We start from the raw sequence: 20,471 nt of genomic DNA, 5'->3' as shown, positions 1-20,471 counted from the left end.
ACCCCAGAGTCCTGAGGGAATTAGCAGAGGTAATTGCAGGACCCCTGGCACAGCTTTACAAGCACTCGTGGTGCCCTGGTGAGATGCCAGAGGACTGGAAAAGGGCCAATGTGGTCCCCATTTTCAAAAAAGGGAGGAAGGAGGACCCAGAAAGTTATAGGCCTGTTAGTCTTACCTCAGTCCTGGGGAAGTTCTTTGAGAAAACTATGCAGGTGCACATCTGCAAGGGGCAAGCAGGGGAGTGTATGCTTAGGGGCAACCAATATGAGTTCATTAGAGGTAGGTTCTGTCAGACCAACCTGGTGGCCTTCTATGACCAGGTCACAAAATCCTTGGATGCAGGTGTCGCGGCGGACGGTCTTTCTGAACTTTAGGAAGGCCTTCGACAGAGTCTCTCACCCCATTCTCGTTAAAAAATTAGGAGATTGTGGTGTCAATGCCTACACTGGGAGGGCCGCACCCAGTGAGTGGTGGAGGATGGGTCATTTTCAACCTGGAGGGATGTGGGCAGTGGGATCCCCCAGGTCTCAGTTCTGCTTTGGGCCTGCACTGTTCAACATCTTCATCAATGACTTGGACGAGGTGGTGAAATGCACCTTGTTCAAATTTGCAGATGACACTAAGATGTGGGGAGAAGTGGGCATGCTAGTAGGGAGGGACAGGGTGAATTGCATCTGGACAAGTTACAGGGGTGGGTGGATGAGAATAAGGTGGGATTCAATACTGACAAGTGCAGGGTACCGCACCTAGGGAGAAAGAACCAGCAGCATACCAACAGGCTGGGGAACTCCCTTCTCATCAGCACAGAGCCAGAAAAGGATCTTGGAGTCATTATAAACTCCAAGATGAATATGGGCGGCCAACGTAGGGATGCAGTCAGGAAAGCTAAGCACACCTTGTCATGCACCAGCAGGTCCAAGGAGGTGATCCTTCCCCTCTATATGACATTGGTCAGGCTGCAACTGGAGTACTGCATCTAGTTCTGGGCACTGCACTTCAGGAGGGATGTGGACAACATGGAAAGGGTCCAGAGGAGGGCCACTTGCATGATCAGGGGGCAGCAGGGCAGGCCCTACGAGGAGAAGCTAAGGGACCTGAACCTGTTCAGCCTCCACAAGAGAAGGCTGAGGGGGGGATCTGGTGGCCATCTATAAACTAGCCAAGGGAGATCAGCAGGCAGGGGGACAGTCCCTGTTCCCCCAAGCACTACTGGTAGTAACTAGGAATAATGGCCATAAGTTGATGGAGAGTAGATACAGGCTAGATATCAGGAGGCACTACTTCACAGTCAGGGCGGCTAGGATCTGGAACCAACTTCCAAGGGAAGTGGTGCTCACTTCTACCCTGAGGGTCTTGAAAAGGAGGCTAGACAGACAGCTTGCCAGAGTCATTTGACTCCAGCATTCTTTCCTGCACGTGGCAGGGGGTCAGACTTGGGGAGTGCCAGCTATGGAGTGGGCAAGGGGCTGCTTTTCTCCATGCTCAGCACCAGCTTTTTCCCTGTCAGCAAGCAGGGGATTGGGGCTGTGCGCTGTCCCCAGCCTGTACCACAGGGCTGGGGGGCACTGGGAGTGAGCAGCTGTGGGATCCAGCAGGAACACTGGGCCCAGACTGGTGTCCTGGGGCCAGTGCCAGCAGGGCCCAGAGCAGGGTGGCAGGAATGTGGGGTCCCAGCCAGCAGGGGCTCTATGGAGCTAGGCCAGCTTCCCCCTCTCCCTGCTGGTGCAGCCCGGTCTGCCTCCACAGACCCCTGCCAGCCTGTGCCCTGCTTTGGGTCCCACTGGTGCTAGCCCTGGGACATTTTTTCCCAAGACATTGGGACACTGGTCCCAAGATGGTGACCAGGGGCAAGGGCACCTGTCAAGGGGCAGGGCTACTTATGCAGCCCTTGATAACCTGCCAAAACTGGGTAAGCAGCCCTCCACCCAAAATAATTGCCCACCTATGCTAAAGAACTCATGTATGGAATGATCATAGCCATGAAGGAAAAGTACCTTCTCCAAACAACTGCTTATGGTGTTACACACTTGTACTTGCTTAAATGAAAAGCTGAAGGAGAGCAAAGTCCATGACTTAAGTGAAGCAACACTTAGGGGGAAAGGCTGAAAGAACTAGGGTTATTTAGTCTGGAGAAGAATAAGGTGGATTTGATAACTTTCTTGAAATACCTGAAGAGTGAAAAAGGGTTGTGCAAAATACCATCGTTCCATTTTGGCAGCTGTTTTGTCATTTGAAGGGACAGTGTTCCGTTTCATTCGTTTTGAAGCACTGTCCCAGTTCATTTTATTGAAAACTGTTTCTGTTTTGACATTTCACCCATGGACTAGAATGGGGAATCATGAAAACGCCTAAAACCCGGTCATTTCCTGGCTGATTTGGATGGAAATTACAGGGGTGGTAGCCCCTTCTGAGGGCCTGAAGCCTTCCAAGTGTCAAGTCAATAGGCACAGAGGTTTCTGAGAAATTGCACCTCAAAAGCGATCAAACTAGAAGTCCTGAAACTTCATGGCAGCGGCAGCCTCTTGTCATGCAGTGCACAAATCCGGAGGCTTGAACCCCAGGGGGGGCTGCACTAGACTCTTCCTGGGGATGCAAGCCTCTGGATCTGCATGCTGGATGACTGGTGGCAGCAGCAATCTTCCCTGGCACTGGGCACAGGCTGTACCCACTGCCAGTCTCAGGCAGCAGCCTCAGCCTCCTATTATCTGGCTCAGATCCAAGGAATCGCACCCACGGGAGGAGTCCTGACACTTGGCAGGCTACATGCCCTCAGAAGGGGCTATCACCCCTGCAATTTCCACCTGGGGGTGCAAACTCCCAGCACTGCATGCCACATGACAGGAGGCTGCTGTTGCTGCCTGGGACTGGCCCGAAAGCAAAAGTAAGCCTGACTTCAAACTCAAAACATTTAGAGTGCCCTTGTTTTGTTGTGAATCCTTTTGTTTTGTTTCCATTTTGCTGTTTCAAGCTTGAAACAGCTTTGAAACAAAACACTCAGCAAAATTTTGCACAGCCCTAGTGATTATAGGATGGAAATGAGTTTTTAGTCCTGTTCCCTACTGCCACAAAAACTGGTCGCAAACTGTAGCAGAGGAAGTTTGGGTTGGAGGAAGGTTGGAGGTTTAGGAAGAGTAACTTTCTGAGTACAAGGATAGTCAAACTTTGGAACAAGCTACCTAAAAAGAAAAAAAAAAATTGTGGAAACCTCATCCTTGGAAATATTCAAGAGCAGGTTGGACAGACAGTTGGCCGGGATGGCTTAGTCAGGTTGATCCTGCCTTGAACAGAGTTAAATGTTAAATAGTTAAATGACCTCATAAGGTCCTTTCCAGCCTTACTTTCCTATGATCCTCTTAGGTTCTAGTACAGTACTTCTCACCCTTCTTGTACCAGATGTATTATTAGAAAATGCCAGCTCTTAGTTTTCATTCATTTTTAACTACAAAAAAGTAGTAACACAGCAACTCCTCTATTGCAAAGAACTCTGAAAGAACACAACAGGTCAGAATTTTTTTAACACTATGGATTCCTGCTTGAAATCTCTGAATTTATTCTGTGAATCATGACTGTACACTTAATACTGTTAACATTGCTGGGCACCCAGTCACACCCTTGCAAGAATGTCAAGGCATCCCAAGGTTCCACAGCACTGGTGGAGTATCGCTAGTCTAACAAAACACACAGAATCACTTCAAGCTCTCAGTTTCCTCTACCAAGACCAGCTTTTTTATTTAAAATAAGGACATTCATTAAAATTTAGGAAGCAGCAGCATTTGTGGACAAGAAACAAAAAGAAGAAAAAATTGCCAGTGGAATGGGACTTTTATTTAGAACCAACACGTCCTTACAATAAAAATAGTTGTGTTTTTATATAAATGAGTGACAGCAGCTCACACTACTGCAGAGAAACCAATTCCACTTTAAGTAATAGGTTCAGTTAAGATGTGGCCACTTTCCTTTTTTTTAAAATCTGAACCAGTCTCATATTTTCAGGAGAGTTGGGAAGGACATGGACAATCAAGTCATTTAAGCAATTAAATTATGGTCCAAATAAATTCAGTAGCGAAACACTGTAGGAGATCTCTGCTGTATCTTCCAGCTCTCAGCCAAGTGTGAGATGGTTAGAGAGCCTGTTTGTTACAAGCTCAGGAGTTTTTCATTGAGAGCAATCTGAGACTGTGTGAGGTTTGCCAAATAGGTCACCATCAGCAGATCCTGAGAAAGACAGAAAGAAAAAAGTTATAAGACTGATTAAAACAATCACGGAGTAGAGATGTGGTGGTGATACCAAAGAGAATGTTTAATGTCATTAAGCAGTTTACAAGCAGTGTAACTACTTGGTACCATTCTTTAAATACTTCCCTAAAGACTGCACTGTGAGTGGTAAGCAGGCTTGTGGATTCCAGTCACCTCAAAATTATGCCTGTGGGAATTAAGTTGGGGTAGTACCACACAAGCTGAAGGCTAGATCACAAGTCCTGTATACTGGGAGTCAACCAATAAGACCAAGAACACAGCCATGTAAAAAGCCACTTTAAAGCAGTGGTACAGTAGCAGCGTTGTGTTGCAGCTCTGAGCAATTAATCTCATGTGCCAGGTTAGGCTGGAGCATTGGGTCACGCAGTGGGTGCATCTGGCATGCAGGGGGGGCACTGGTCCAACCCAGCAGGCCAACTCCATGTTGAATCAGGCTGACAGACATTCCCCTCATGCAGAAGCCTCTCCACTCTGATACTGCACCATTCATCCAGCTGGCAGGGCCAGAGAGGCTGAGTGCCACTGTTTTAAAATGGAGCAATGAGGTAACCATTCTGGCAGTTGGTATGATTGCTAGACATTGCAGAGCTTTGTTCACACCTTTAATGATGCCTGATGGCATGGAATGGTGTCAAATGCAAATGGCCACTATTTGCATTTGACCATCAAATGCAAATGGCATGGAATGGTGTCAAATGGTGTCTTGATGGTTTTAGTCTTAACATTCAAGCCTCACACTACAAGGGATAAGTCTAAAATTAAATTGAAAACTTGGTTAATGTATTTTCTACTGCCATGTGGCTTTTTGGGGAGAGAAGGTAGGGACACTAGGTGATCAGTTTTTCCCCACCCCCAACTGATGGCTAGGGAAACATACTTTCTGTCATTCTCGACTCAACTCAGGACAGAGTCCCTACAGACCCAAAAATTTCCTCATACAAAGAAATGTTTCCTGTATTTATGAAACAACCAGGTGTATTTTGTAACAGGACTTACATTGATATTGCTGTTCAACATGGTCTCAAAGTCCTCTGGTGAAATCTTTGGCACCTGGTTAATAAGATCCATTAAGAAACGTCCAACTGTGTTGTCAGCAGACACTTTCCCAGACTAACCACAAAAATAGAGACATTTTACAAATCAACAAGATTCAACAAACAGTTGCAAATAACAAGTGCACAACCAATAGGTACTGATGGTAGCCTTACCAGCACATCTTCTGCATACTGCAGCACCATACCCAGTGTATCCTGGATCCGAGCTGATGCTGACCCCACCTGCTGCAAGTCACTGGATAAACCAATCACTCTATTAGGGCTGAAACAGGTCTTCATGATGAGATCAACTGAAAGCACAAGACATTGAGGAGCTGGCTTCCAAAGGTAACTTAAACCACAATCACTCCCAGAGATTTCCAGGATGGCATCAGCTACTGCAAACAATACACCATTTGATGCTCCCCTAGTGTTGCATTCACTCCCATGGTCATGCTGACATTTCAGTTCGGTCATATTAGCTACAGGGACAGCAACAGATAATCTGTTACTACTGTGCTGGGCTTCTTTGTTCCAAAGCGAAGCAAGGACATTACTGTCCTCATGGCACTGAATATAAGATTTACATACACTTCTGAGTCTCTCTCAATACAGCTTTGCTGGCAAAACTCCCTGGTGTAGACACAGCACTTGTCAACAGAAGCCACCATCTGGAGAAGTGGCCAAGCTGACAAAAACTGTTCTTTTGTTGACATAGATGCTTTGGCAGATCTTCTTGTGCAGATGCAGCTATCCCACAAATAGTTTGTAGTTTAAACTACACCACAATTACAGCTTCACTGTGAAACTCGCTCTCCACCAAAGCATTCTAATGCCAGTCACCCGTCACGTTTTGCATGCAGTTATTAGAAGCTTGCAAGTTTACTTTGCAAACCTCACGAGTCATGCTGCCCTAGTTTGTGGGGAAATCTAGTCAGTTCTTAAGGGTTAGTAGCAGTTCCAGGTACTACACTCACAGAATCATCATGTAGGAAGGTACCTTGAAAGTTTCTCTGCAGGATTGTTCTATTCCAAAGCTATCCTAGACTGATATCCATCTAGCCTCTTCTTGAAAGACTCCATTTAAGGAGACATTTAAGGAAACTACAAATTCCCAGAGTTTGCCCCACTCTCCTATTGTTCTTACAGTTAATGATTTTTTCCTGAGACTTAATCTAAATCTGCTTTGCTGCAATTTAAGCCTTCTGTGGCAGGAAAACATGTTGACTGAAAGGGTGGACATCTTTTTCTCTTCCAGATGTTTTCAAACTAACTCTTAAAATATGCTCCAACAGCTTCCTAGGTATTGAAGTCTAGCCGAGCGGTCCCTCGTCCCTGGAGCAAATCCCACCCCTGCCCCCTTTCAAAGATGGCCACCACATTAGGCATTTTCAAGGGCTCTGGGACCTTGCCTGTCATCTATGACTTTGCAAATGTTACTGCACAGAGGTTTCTTCAGCTAGTTCCTCTAGTACTCTAGGATGAACCTTCATCAGGCCCTGCCACCTTATATCCATTCAAATTAGCCAAAAGCTCTCCGAAACCATCTTTAGCTGCAAACTTCATCTCTTTTTTTACACTGAATTTTGTTAGTTGTTTGAAGGGGTTTTTGATTAAGACCAAGACAAATTACTCATTCAGCAACTCTACCTTTGCATCTTCCATTAATACAGCTCATCCTCATCATAGATAAAGCAGACTTGGGTTTCTCCTGTCTTTCATTTTAAGGCCCATTATTTATAGACTCCCGTGTTGTCTTTATCATCCCTCGTATCTCATATTTTTGCTTTTTTTCCTAATCTTTACATATTCTTGCTACTTCTCAGTGACTTACACTTCCTCCCTTTTGGGGTATCTGCCACATACCCCATGAACTTTAATATTTCAATTTTCAAGCACAGGTTCCCATTCTGCATATTTCCTCCCCAATGTTGTTATGAAACAGTTCACAGGAAAAAGACATCTACAGAGAATTATCAAATACGAATCTAGATAAATAATTCCCCAGTCTTTTTGTGCTTTAGGGGTCTCATGACTTATCTGTAATACATACTGATGAAAAGCATTCAGAGAAATGCATGACATAATTTGATTAATCTGTTAGTTTGCCATTGCTATATCAACTCTGATGCAAACTAGGGTAGCAGTTCCTTGTGATCCCCTGATGCAGATAACACAGCCACAAAAAACCCAATTGTGACAGTAATAGAAAGAAAAGGCCTGGGAAAATTATAAACTTTGAGGATGTTCCAAAACAAAATGCACCTACTATCCCTCCAGTGAAAGCTTCCGATTGCTGCTTGTCTTCCCAGTTCTATTTATAGGATCCTTCTTTTTTCTCTTCGCATTGCTCCTGTGTTACTTTATTTCTTTTTGGTTATTTTTTCAATTTTTTAAAACTCCCATCTTCCCTTCCTACCCTTCAGTTTCCCACCACAGTTCATTGTATGCATTCTTCTCATATCCCCTCTATCAGTGCCGCCCTCCCGTTAACCATCCACCTGTTGCTACTTTACCAGACAGCACCATCTCACAAGCAACAGGAACTGCAAAGTGTTGCAACAAGTCCTCTGCTATTTTATAAAGCAGGGATACTAAGATACACTTTTTGTGCACAATAGCAAGGTAAGCGAGCTCGGGTCACCAAAAGCCCAATACAAATAAGTCAAGCATCCCAAAAAATTCAGTTAGAAGGATAGCAAGAATAGAAAGCTTGCTTACCTCCTATCCGCTCTGTGTCATAGTAAATGTATTTCACGGTCAGAGGTGTAAACATTACTCCCATGGTTTTACCAGGGACCCCCATTGGAGCACTAGAAAAAATAAATAAATAAAGCTTCCATACCATAGCACCTCCTAACAAGCCTGTCCAAAAAAGTCTGTCTGACTGGGAGAACATACGCGAAGCAAGTGAAAAAACATGAGCGAAGTTATGAGTGCAAGAAAGCAGCTGCATAGATTCAAGCACAGGTAACACTTCTGTGCCGCTGCCATTTCCATCCCATAGGGCAGCATCACCACCTCTTTTCTGGGTTTGGCATATGTAGAATGGGAGAGCAGGTGGGTTTGATTTGCTGATTGGTAGTGCCAACCAGAATCTGTATAGACACACTCTTGTGGAGGTTAAATCTCCTTGGAAAAGACCCAAGAAACATGGCTCAGTCTCTGCTTTAGTCATTAGACAATATCACCACCCTAACTGGGCTAACCAATGCACTATATCCCTCCTTTTCCCAATCTCTCCCCTCTGGGTAATTCCATTAGGAATCCTCCCTCCCAGAGAGTGATTCTTCGCCCCAGAATACCTGACATAGGCTTTAATGCTCATACGTCCATTCTGGAGACTGGTGTCCACAGTTAGGTGGATTGGACTGTGTGCCTCTCGACTGTAGTACTCATGGATCAGGACAGAATGCTCCGTAATATCGTGGCCTGTGGCATACCTTAGAAGACATAACAGAAGAACTTTGAGTAACTGGACACTGACTGATGCACCAAACACTTCCCACTGCAAACAGTGATCTGCTTTGAAGATAAACCTAAGACTGCCTGAAGCCTGCAAAGATTAAAAACAAAAACAAACAAACAAAAAACACACTCAGGTAGGCTCTAGAGCGGTGAGAGACGCGCGGGTGAAGCCCGCTGCGCCTCCACTCCCCCGAAGCCCCCTAGACACCCCCTCAGCAGCCGCCGAGCCCCCTGCCAACCCCCAGCACAGCCGGAGGTGAGCGGGCTCATGGTGGTAAGGGGTTAACTCCTCGCTTGCTGGGGAGCAAGCCCCCGCCCAGGCCCCTATTTGGCCCAGCCCCCCAGGGAGCCACGCGACCAGAGCCGCGCAAACAGGCTGCGTAAACAGGCGCTCGAGTTAGCGCAGAGTTCGCACAGGGGAGGGCGCGGGAGGGCACGAGACCCTGCCTGTGCCCCTCCCCAGCCATAGCCAGCCCCAGCCGTAGCCAGCCTACCAGAGGCATGACACGGATGGGCACGCGCTGCACCCCGAGGGTCCCCTCGGGCGCTACGGCCCCTCCACTGGGCACCGCAGAGACGGCCACCCAGATGAAGCCCATGGTTCCGGGCTCCACGCAGACGGAGCCCCTGGCTCTTGGCTGCGGGGGCTGCCTGTCCCCTTTTCAGGCTCTGGGGCCCGGGAGCATGGCCACCTCCCCTTGCGGGGTCTGCTCCCTACTGGGGTCTCTGGCACGCCAGCTAGAGGAGCTCCAGGCCACAGTCCAGAGACTGCGTGCCATCGGGGACTGTGAGCAGGAGATAGACTCCTACTGCCAGGCCCTTCTCCCCCGGGAGCCACAGGGGAGAGCTCCGTCTCCCTCCGCGACTAAGGAGGACTCTGGGACCTCCCGCTCTGCCCAGTCAGGGGCATGGACCAAGGTGGTCAAGGGCCCCAAGGCCCGCCGCACCAAGGCCCCTGCCCCGCCGGAGCTTAGCAACAGGTTCGCACCTCTTGCAGCCCCAGCAGAGCCCACGCAGTTGCCAGCTCCCGCAGGCAACCCAGGCTCGACCACAGCTACTGGCCCCGCTCTCCCCAAGACAAAGCGTAAGGTGTTTGTTGTGGGAGACTCCATCCTGCGGGGCACTGAGGGGGCAATCTGCCGCCCCGACCCCTTAGCCCAGGAAGTCTGCTGCTTCCCGGGGGCCCGCATCCGAGACATTGCGGAGAGGATCCCGCAGCTCCTCCGGCCCACAGACCACTACCCCATGCTCCTTATTCATGTGGGCACCAATGACACGGCTCGGAGCACCCCCAGCCAGGTCATGAGGCGCTACAGGGAGTTGGGAGTGGGGCTTAGGGGTCTAGGAGCTCAGGTGGTGTTTTCGTCGATCCTCCCAGTCTCGGGCTATGGGCTGAGGAGGGAGAGGAGGATCCACGCAGTGAACCAAAGACTGCGTTTTGGTGTTATCAGGAAGGCTTTGGCTTCCATGACCACAGCCCGCTCTTTGGAGAGAGAGGCAGCGAGCTGCTGGGAAGAGATGGCCTCCACCTCTCTCCCCTGGGGAGGAGGCTCTTCTCAGCCAGGCTGGCTGACCTGCTCCACCGGGCTTTAAACTAAGCCTGCTGGGGGATGGGGGGACTACTGCCCCTGCTGGCCCGCTGAACGGCCCTTGCGAAGCCAGCAGACCAAGGCACTTAAGGGGGGACTTAAGGGAGCCCACCCCTGCCCCAGCCCTGGCACAATCTGTGGGCAAGGCAAGAGCTCCCAAGGGCACACTTGCCTGCCTGTACCCCAATGCCAGGAGCCTGGGCAACAAGCAGGACGAGCTCGTCCTCCTGCTCAGTGCAAAGAAATATGATGTCATCGGGATAACGGAGACCTGGTGGGACTCCACCCATGACAGGACCACGGGTATAGAGGGCTATACCCTATACAGGAGGGATGGTGTTGGCAAAAGGGGCGGGGGTGTAGCTCTCTATGTGAAGGAAAGCTACATGTCCCTGAAAGCTGATGCTGGCGACCGGCATGGACAGCTAGAGACCCTCTGGGTTAAAATTCGTGGGGAATTCGGCACAGGGGACACAACGGTGGGAGTCTACTACAGACCTCCCACTCAAAGTCCCGAGCTTGACCAGGAGTTTGCCCGGGAACTGACTGAGGCCGCTTGCTCCAGGACCTTGGTTGTCATGGGTGACTTCAATTACCTGGACATCTCGTGGGAAGATCACTCAGCTAAATCTGAGCGGGCACAAAGCTTTCTCTCGTGCGTGGATGACCTCTACCTGACTCAAGAAGTCTATGGGCCAACAAGAGGCAAAGCGCTGCTTGACCTGGTACTGGCTACGGGGGACGACCTAATCGGCTACCTAGTGATTGGTGGGAAGTTGGGTGACAGCGACCACGAGCTGATCACCTTCACCATCCGCCGTAAAGCTGGCAAGTCAGTCAGCAACACAGAAGTCCTTGACTTCAGAAAAGCCGACTTTGATAAGCTCAAGAGGCTAGTCGGTCAGGCCCTCAGGGACCATGACCCCAGGGAGATGGGAGTTCAAGAAGAGTGGCTGCTTCTCAAGGAAGCGATCCTCAGTGCACAAGCTAAATCTATTCCAACACGGAGGAAAGGCAGCAAGAAGGCACAGCAGCCCCCCTGGCTCTCCAGAGACCTAGCGGACCTACTGTGGCTAAAAAGGAAAGCCTACAAAGGATGGAGGACGGGATTCATCTCCAAGGAGGATTACTCCGCGCTGGTCCGGTCCTGCAGGGACCAAACCAGGAAAGCCAAGGCTGCAACTGAACTCCAACTAGCTTCAGGCATCAAGGACAACAAAAAGTCCTTTTTCAGGTATGTGGGGAGCCAGAGGAAAAGCAAGGGCAATGTTGGACCCCTGCTAAACCAGATGGGGCAACTGACAACTGACACCCAGGAAAAAGCCAACCTATTAAATAGGTACTTTGCGTCAGTCTTTCATCAGTCACACGGGATGCCCATGCCTGCTATGGGACAGGGAAATCTGGGTGAGGGAAATCCCCTACCCTCCATCAATGCTGACCTCGTGAAAGAACACCTTGAGAAGCTGGATACCTTCAAGTCACCTGACCCTGACAACCTGCACCCCAGGGTACTCAAGGAGCTGGCGAGCGTCATAGCCCAGCCCCTGGCACGGATCTTTGAAAACTCCTGGCGCTCTGGTGTAGTGCCTGAAGACTGGAAGAAGGCCAATGTGGTGCCGATCTTCAAGAAAGGGAGGAGAGTGGATCCGGCTAACTACAGGCCCATTAGCCTGACTTCTATCCTGGGGAAGATCTTGGAAAAGTTTATTAAGGAAGCCATCCTTGAGGGACTGGCCCAGGCTAACATCCTAAGGGACAGCCAGCACGGGTTTGTTGCGGGTAGGTCTTGTTTGACCAATCTCATTTCCTTCTGTGACCAGGTGACCTATCACCTGGACAAGGGAGAAGAGATTGATGTCATATATCTTGACTTCAAAAAAGCTTTTGATCTGGTATCCCATGATCACCTCTTGGCCAAACTGGCCAGCTGTGGCCTTGGCTCCACCACGATCCGCTGGCTGGGAAACTGGCTTCGTGGTCGGACCCAGAGGGTTGTGATTGATGGCAGTCGCTCATCATGGTGCCCTGTGACCAGTGGGGTCCCTCAAGGCTCTGTCCTGGGACCCATACTGTTCAACATCTTCATTAATGATGTGGACACTGGAGTCAGGAGTGGACTGGCCAAGTTCGCCGATGACACCAAACTTTGGGGCAAAGCATCCACGCCAGAAGATAGGCGGGTGATCCAGGCTGACCTGGACAAGCTCAGCAAACGGGCAGACGAGAACCTCATGGTGTTTAACACCGAAAAACGCAAGGCTCTCCACCTTGGGAGGAAAAACCTGCAGCACCCTTATAGGCTCGGCAGTGCTACATTGGTTAGCACTACAGAAGAAAGAGACTTGGGGGTCATCATTGACCACAAGATGAACATGAGCCTGCAATGCGATGCTGCGGCTAGTAAAGCGACCAAAATGCTGGCGTGCATCCATAGATGCTTCTCGAGCAAATCCCGGGACGTCATTCTCCCCTTGTACTCGGCCTTGGTGAGGCCGCAGCTGGAGTACTGCGTCCAGTTTTGGGCTCCACAATTCAAAAAGGATGTGGAGAAGCTTGAGAGAGTCCAGAGGAGAGCCACGCGCATGAGCAGAGGTCAGGAAAACAGATCTTACGATGACAGGCTGAGAGCCATGGGACTCTTTAGCCTGGAAAAGCGCAGGCTCAGGGGTGATCTGATGGCCACCTATAAGTTTATCGGGGTGACCACCAGGATCTGGGGGAACGTCTGTTCACCAGAGCGCCCCAAGGGATGACGAGGTCGAACGGTCACAAACTCCTGCAAGACCGTTTCAGGCTGGACATAAGGAAGAATTTCTTTACTGTCCGAGCCCCCAAGGTCTGGAACAGTCTGCCAGCGGAGGTGGTTCAAGCACCTACATTGAACACCTGCAAGAGTAAATTGGATGCTTATCTTGCTGGGATCCTATGACCCCAGCTGACTTCCTGCCCTTTGGGCAGGGGGCTGGACTCGATGATCTCCCGAGGTCCCTTCCAGCCCTAATGTCTATGAAATCTACGATAAAGGTTGAGTACATCTCCCTGGTGTCACTACAGTTTCCTCTCAGACATTCAAAATTTAGATGCGCTTACCAGCAGCAGACTTTGACAGGCCATCCAGGTTAAGTCATTCAAAACTTCAAATGAATATGATTTCCCTGTATGAGGTACTGACAAGTTTTTGCTCAACACCTTAGTGTCGAAGGGATGACACTGTATTAATCCAGCTTCTTTAACTGCTCTGTAATTACTCTCTCATGCATATAAAATTTTTCATTACAATTTGCGCCTAAATGTGGTGTATAACACAGTAGCTTCCACAACAACATGATCCTGAGGAGAAAGGAAGTCTGGGTTTGCATTCCAGTTCTCAGGAACAAAGCAAACCTGGTTTACAGAAGTTACAGGCAGGAAACCTAGCTAAGTTAATTCCACTCTTCCAGAGGCTTGTGCAGTTTTCTGCAATACTTTGCCTGTTCTTATGCGGTATCTTAATAACATAGTTTCTGATCTCCTGGGAGAAGACCTCGCATCATTAGGAAATATCTGCTATATAAGGGATGTCAAACATAGGGACTACAAGCCAGATCCAGCCTGCAAGGCTATTAAGGGAGGCAGAGAATTTGGGGGCATGAATCCAAGGCCACTGGGCCCTGGTGAACATGGCTATCAGCACAAGCAAAGGCTGGCACATGCCTCTGTCACAGCATGGGGTAGCTTGCCCCACAGATCTGACTGGCGGGGAGCCACATGGTCTGGATCCAACCCAAGGCACAGGGTGAATTTGACAGGCTGGGGCTATATTATTCCTTCCCATGCCATCTAGCAATGCCCCTCCTCCATAATCACTGTAGACAATGCACTCCAGTTCTCAAAACGTTATGCTCGACACATCAGTGTACCAAAAGGCCATCAAATAGCTAACCTATGCAGCAAAACCTTGCATCTCTCCTTATTAATTCATTTTACTCAGTTTCTAGTATGCAGTAGTGACACTAGCCACTAACAAGAAAATAATTAATCTTATGCCAAAAAAAACACCCAAAAATTTGAGGAAAAAAAGAGAGTTTCCTCAGGAGTCTGCTATTCTCTCTTACATCTAAAAGGAACTACACTACCCATCCCAAGCCAAGCAAAAAAGGGAGGCAACTATTCTAAAAAGAGCTGTAATCATTCTATGCAAAACTTCACAATTCTGGCAATTTCAGGGTAAAAAAAAGTGATACAAGCAAGCAAAAAAAACTTGCCAGGACCAAGAAATGGACCAACTTGTCAAATAGCACCACTGCTGCGACTCCAAAACTTGTGCAATGAGCCAAAGATGTTTGATCAAACAGGAGGAACAGCAGTACATAACTAAGCAGCAACATCATAAAGAACAATAAAAAAAATGTTAGGAATTAGTAAAATTGCTTTCAATCTTTTATTTTGGAGTCACCATACCATTTAAATAAGGGTGTCAAACTTATGGCCCATGGAGCCATGTCACCTGGTCTGCAGGGCTCCTGGAACCCACAGTCAAATTCAGCAGTACAGAGCTCCACTGGGGATGCAGTTCAACAGACTGAGTAATGCCTGCGTTAACCTCCATGGCTCCTAGATATGACCCACCTCCAGCAGCACTGTGAGCCTGGATCTGGTCCAAGAGACCAAACAATTTTGACCCACCTGATTAAGACTTGTTTTACTTTTCCCATCTTCTGCTGGTGGTTGAAACTTATTCCAATGCATATTTTTGCCAGAGTAGGTATTGGCCATTTTAAAAAGCTACACCTTGAACTCTTCCAAACTTCAACATGAAGATCTCATCTTATATCCCTTTTGTTTATGGCAGACTATTACAGATGTCCATGTCATTCCTCTGGCAAACCTGCCCAGATACTATACATATAATCTCGCCACCCATCTACTGACACAATGGTCTCAGGTCACTAGCGCCATGTCCTAAGCCAGGGGCAGGCAATTATTTTGGGCAGAGGGCTGCTTACCCAGTTTTGGCAGGCTGTCAAGGGCCACATGGGTAGCCCTGCCTCTTGACCCTAGTCACCATGTTGGGACCAATGTCCCAGGGCCAGCACCAGTGGGGCCTAAAGCAGGGCGGGGGTCTGTGGAGCCAGACTAGGCTGCACTAGCAGGGAGAGGGGGAAGCTGGCCCAGCTCCATAAAGTCCCTGCTCTGGGCCCTGCCGGCACTGGCCCTGGGACACTGGTGTGGGCCTGTGTTCCTGATGGCTCCTGCACCTGCTCACTCCCAGTGCCCCTCAGTACAGGTGGGGGGCAGCACACAGTCCCAACCCCCTGCTTGCTGGCAGGGAAAAAGCTGGTACTGAGCATGGGAAAAAGCAGCCCCTTGCCCGCCCACGGCTGGCACTCCCTGCTGCAGGCACTCGCAGCCCACGCGGGGCTGTCTGGAGCAGGCACAGGCAGCCCCCTGTGGGCTGCAAGCAGCTACAGCGCAGAGTGCTGGCCATGGGGCGAGCGAGGGGCTGCTTTTCCCTGCACTCAACACCAGCTTGTAACCCAGCCCCGCTGGGCTCTGCATCAGCTCTGGCCTTGCCTGTTGGCAGCTGCAGCTGTGGCCTCCCTGCTTGCCATGCCAGGCAGTGGTGGCTGCTGCTGCTCACCCGGGCACAAAATGAGCAGCCCACAGGCAGCGGTGGCAAACACTGCCTGGCGTGACAAGCAGGAGGGCCACAGCTGATGTCACCATGTGCAGCCCCGATGAGCGAGCCTGGAGCCAGTGCGGGGCCGAGGCTGGCAGTGGGGCTGGGTTACAAAGAGGTACTGAGTGCAGGGGTAAGCGGCCCCTCGCCCGCCCCGTGGCTGGTACTCCCAGCCCACAGGGTTTTTCAGAGCAGGCACTGGCAGCCCCAAGGCTGCGAGTGGCTGCAGTGCAGGGCACCAGCCACAGGGCAGCAGAGGGGCTGCACTCAGCTTTTCCACAGGCTCCTTCCCTGCCCTCCCCCACCACCGGGGCAGCCATGTGGTCCCAGGCCAGAAGCCCCAGCTGGGGTTTCTAGCTCAGGGGGTGGGGTCCAAGCTGGCTCTGCTGTTGTGGGAGCCCACCAGGCTTCCCCTGGGTCCTACTGCACTTGGTTCCTGTCATTTTTGACAGGAACCAAGGGCAGATAAATATTAATTTTTAAAATTTTTTAGGGGCCCCACAGGCCGGATAGAATGGCCTTGCAGGTCGCATTTGGCCTGCAGGCCGTATTTTGTGCACCCTTGTCCTAAACACATACCCATCCTTTTTTACACAGACACCAATGTCAAAGATGTACTTCATTCTCTCTCTTTAGCAGGCTTAGGCAAGGGGTCTAAGAACTTTCCACCATGGGGAAAATAAAGTTTTATTACCATTCATATATGGCCACAAAACCAACCTCTTCAAACACTACAATAGTAATTAGAATACTATACCAACTACATCTCCTGAAGAAAAAAACTGAAAAAAGTTATTTATACTCAAAATTTAAGACACGTTAACAATATCTGCTTTTAAGCCAACAGCTAGCACTTCTGCCACCAGCTAACCAGCAAGTTGGCTTTCGTCTGAAGAAGTTTAATAGGTTTGTGAAGCAGCCATGATACACTGAATAAACAGATTTTTGCCTGAAGCTTTAAGCTAAGGAGTCCTGAACTTGACTAGGATTGGGATAGGTGACCACTTTGGAACCCCCGATACCAGACACACAAGCAAGAGAGTACAGGCTGACCACTTACCACCCCAAAATGATTTCACTAGGAGAAACCTTCTTGTGCAGCTCGTACATATTCTTGGCAAACTCCATATCAACTGCAACCTAAGAAAGAGAGCAAAAAGCATGAAGCTGCCAGCTGCAGGAGCACTTCCATCTGAGCAAAGAGCAATGAAGGCAGCTTAATGGAGGTGGAGGTACGATGACAGCCACACCTCACAGAAGAGTCCCATCTCTTGGTATTTAACAGGCCAGACCTAGTAGAGAAAATACTGTGGTGCAGTGATCAAGCTAAGGGACAGACTTGCCACCAGGGCCTGTTAATGCAACTCTACATTACCACTGGGCACTCCCCAGCCTGCTCAGGAGTCCAAAAGCTCCAGGTGCGTGCACACATGGGGGACAGGGCAGAGCCAGGGCCTTCACAACAGAGAGAACAGCATGTTCCAGAGTAGTGTTGCCAGTAGAGATATACCAGTACATTGGTCCATATTGTAGTTTGGCTGGTACATCTGTTTGAGGGCAGGGGGTGTAGATCGAGGCCCCTGCGTTGAGGTGAGGAGTGGGGTTGGGGCAGGCACTGCCCAGCACGGGCACGGTGTGGGACAGAGCTGCAAACAGCTCTTCCAAGGAGGGTGGGGGGCAGCTCTCACTACAGAGCACACCCCTGGAGGGGAGGCATGGGGGCATGTACCCCCCTTATCTGTGCATGGGCTGAGAGTGGGCTGCTGCTGCAGGCTGAACCAAGCAGTGGTGCTGGGTTCTTCCCGGTGGGGGCTGGGGAGTTATGGGGTTGCCACAGCTAATCCCAGGGTGGCCACAACCCACCCCAAACCCCCTCTCCCAGTGATGTCGTCACCCACCCCACCCCTGCCTGCCTGCCTTGAGAGCAGCCCCAGCCCAACTCCCTGTGTCGGGAAGAACCCAGCACTGCCCCTGGCCCCAGCCTGCAGCAGCAGCCTGCGCTTGCCCCGCACCCCCTGGCTCCATCCTGCACTCCACCTCAGCTGGGCCGTACCTGCCGCAGCCTCATCCCCACTCTCTCCCTTACTGTGGGGGGCCTCAATCGGCACCCCCCATGCCCTTTCCCTCCCCTCCGCCCCTTCACCCCAATGGACTTACCAGCCAGACGCTGCTCTCCAGGCTACCAGGCAGCATACTGGCTATTGAATTGGTAGCAGTAATATGGCTTGCTAATAAATGGCCATTAGTATTAGCCCATAAAGCCCCTAGATGCCAGCCACCTTCTACTACTCCCAGGCACGGCAGCCAAGTACTTTGCACCAACAACTTCCCCAGAGCTCTCTGGGGGGTCCTAGGGCACCGGACCTACCTCATCCTCGGACTCGTTGTGGGGGACGGAGAAGCAATTGGTGACCTCCACGGAGTGCTTGTCCACCATGCCTGCAAGGCAGAGAACAGGGTCAACGGGACGGGGCGGGGCGGGGAGTACCGGGGCGGGGCGCCGGGCTCTTACCCAGCAGGGTGCCGATGACCCGGGCCGCGCCCTCGTTGCGCCGCTCGAAGCTGTCCACGATGGAGGCGAGCACGACCGGGTGCAGCCGGACCACGCGGCCACCGGGGAAGGGGCCGCCCAGCACCGCTGACAGAGGGGGTGGGGGCGGTGCGGGCAGCGCGGCCACCGGGGCTGCCGCCCCAGGGGCGGCGCCTCCTGCTGATGCCGCTACCGCCGGGGCGGGCGCCGGGGCCGATGGGGTGAGCGTTGGGGCCGCGGCTAGGACTGAAGCTGGGGCTGCGGCCACATCTGCCGCCGGAGCCACCGCCGCCATTTTGCAGAGAGGGGTGGGAAGTACCGCGCCAGCGATAACGGGCTCATTCAGACGCCCGTCATTCAATGCTGACTTCTCATTGGGCGGGAGGAGGACGAGTTCCTGCCTACCCCAGCCGTAGATCAACTTCGGAACGGCAGAGGAGGGACGAGACTGCGGATTGGGCCGGTTTGCCCGGCTTGTGCCCGCCTTCTCGGCGTCGGAATCTTTTCGATTGGCTGGTGGCTAAACCTATCGCGCGCGGGGTCTGTGCTAGCTCATTGACTGCCCGCGGGCTGAGGCGGCGGGGTTTGTGCGCTCGGTGGTTCCTGGGACATGCGGCAGGGCAGCCTTGGCCGTCTGCGCAGGCGCGCTCGGCCACGCTTAGGGGGTGGGCTGTCACTTACACTCACTGCATCTGCCGGGGAAGTGCGGAACCGAGTCCGTTTCCCACGGCCCGGCCACTGGCCCCGTCACCCACATAGTCTTCCTTCCTTGCAGCTTGGACGCAGCGGCTCGTAAACAGCGCCGTTCCCCCCTGTCAGCGAAAGGACGGGGAAGACAGAGTTGTTATTACACATGCTGCTGTTCTAACTTTTGCAGTTGGAGTATCATCACTATATGGTGTTACCTTCCTGTACCATGAACTTGTTTCTGGGAGCAAAATCTCCCTATGTTGCACTATGGTAAAAAAAAAAAAAAGTACCTTTCATTGCATTGGAAGTAAAATAAAATCCCCTTTTTTGGTTCAATATCCTTACTGGGAACAGTTTTTTTCCTCCAGGGGAGGGAGATGCGGGGGTTAGTTGCATAGGACTGCAATTCCTTTCCCTGCTGCCACTGGTGTGGAGGGTTTTTTGGGTTTTTTTTTTTGGGGGGGGGGGGGAGGGGGCACAAGTGGGGAGCTACTGTTTGATCTGTTAGCAGTGGTGAGCGGCAACTGCCCACAGCCACTGTCTGCGCTGGCAGCAGCAAGTGGTGACCTGCAGCTGTGTGAGCAGTGAGGGGAGGGGCAGCAATGACCTACAGAAGCCTGTGGCAGCTCTGGCAGTGGCCAGTCTCAGGGGCCATGTCCCCCTTCCCCATTGTGTCCCATTTTCCTGAACATGGTGGGATGAAATGAGTATCTTTCCAAGTAGCACAAGACTGATGAGATTCATTTTTTTGGTTTGTTTCAAGGTCAACCATCAATTTTTCTGCTGACTCCTGACCTTCATTCAGGTCAGTCAGCCTACACACCTAGCCTAGAATGCTATCCAATGCATGTGCAGGGGCTTCTATTGTTTTGCAGAAATCAGAGTGAGTTTACACCTTATAGACCAAGTCAGAGGTGCAGAACATAAGCTTTCATAAACAGTAATTCATTTCAAGAGTACTGCTTATGCCATGCATCCCTGATGTAGCTAGTTTATATAGTTCTAATCTACCCTGCCTTTTGCCTGACTCCAGCCTAAATATGGCTAACTACTTTTCTTTCCTATTGTTTTGGCCATTCTAAGCAAAGAGGCCATGACAGGACTAGACCTTCCAGATAGTAGTAACACCCAACAGTTGACTAGCCTGGCCCTCCTCCACTTATTCTAGCCTTGGCTTCTCAACAGTAGCTGTACAGCTGGGACTAAGCCTGACAGTCTAGCTTCTAGACTTCCCCAGCCCT

The 20,471-nt window shown here is 50.7% G+C and overlaps 1 protein-coding gene across 1 annotated transcript; it reads right to left on the bottom strand.

The window, feature by feature from the left end:
• Nucleotides 1-3,803: 3,803 nt before the first annotated feature.
• Nucleotides 3,804-18,859, bottom strand: EIF3F (eukaryotic translation initiation factor 3 subunit F). The gene is made up of 8 exons (XM_090057914.1): nt 18,523-18,859; nt 18,379-18,449; nt 17,071-17,150; nt 8,597-8,734; nt 8,013-8,104; nt 5,466-5,602; nt 5,254-5,367; nt 3,804-4,215 (listed from the first exon to the last, which is right to left on the bottom strand). The coding sequence occupies exons 1-8, from the start codon at nt 18,833-18,835 to the stop codon at nt 4,138-4,140; spliced, it is 1,023 nt and encodes a 340-aa protein (XP_089914040.1). The 5' UTR covers nt 18,836-18,859; the 3' UTR covers nt 3,804-4,137.
• Between the last annotated feature and the right edge of the window lie 1,612 nt (nt 18,860-20,471).

Source organism: Crocodylus siamensis, chromosome 7, assembly GCF_052110815.1.
Source record: "Crocodylus siamensis isolate JL-2025a chromosome 7, ASM5211081v1, whole genome shotgun sequence".
Taxonomy (NCBI): Eukaryota; Metazoa; Chordata; order Crocodylia; family Crocodylidae; genus Crocodylus; species Crocodylus siamensis.
The sequence above is the reverse complement of the archived record's forward strand: the minus strand, read 5'-3'. Positions and strand labels throughout refer to the sequence as shown.

Excerpts from the sequence above, each read along its gene's own strand:
- EIF3F (XM_090057914.1), bottom strand. The coding sequence starts at position 18,835 with ATGGCGGCGGTGGCTCCGGCGGCAGATGTGGCCGCAGCCCCAGCTTCA. Across the intron at positions 8,735-17,070 it reads AGTGAAATCATTTTGGGGTG|GTATGCCACAGGCCACGATA; the intron begins GTAAGTGGTCAG and ends ATGTCTTCTAAG. Across the intron at positions 5,368-5,465 it reads AGTATGCAGAAGATGTGCTG|TCTGGGAAAGTGTCTGCTGA; the intron begins GTAAGGCTACCA and ends TTTTGTGGTTAG.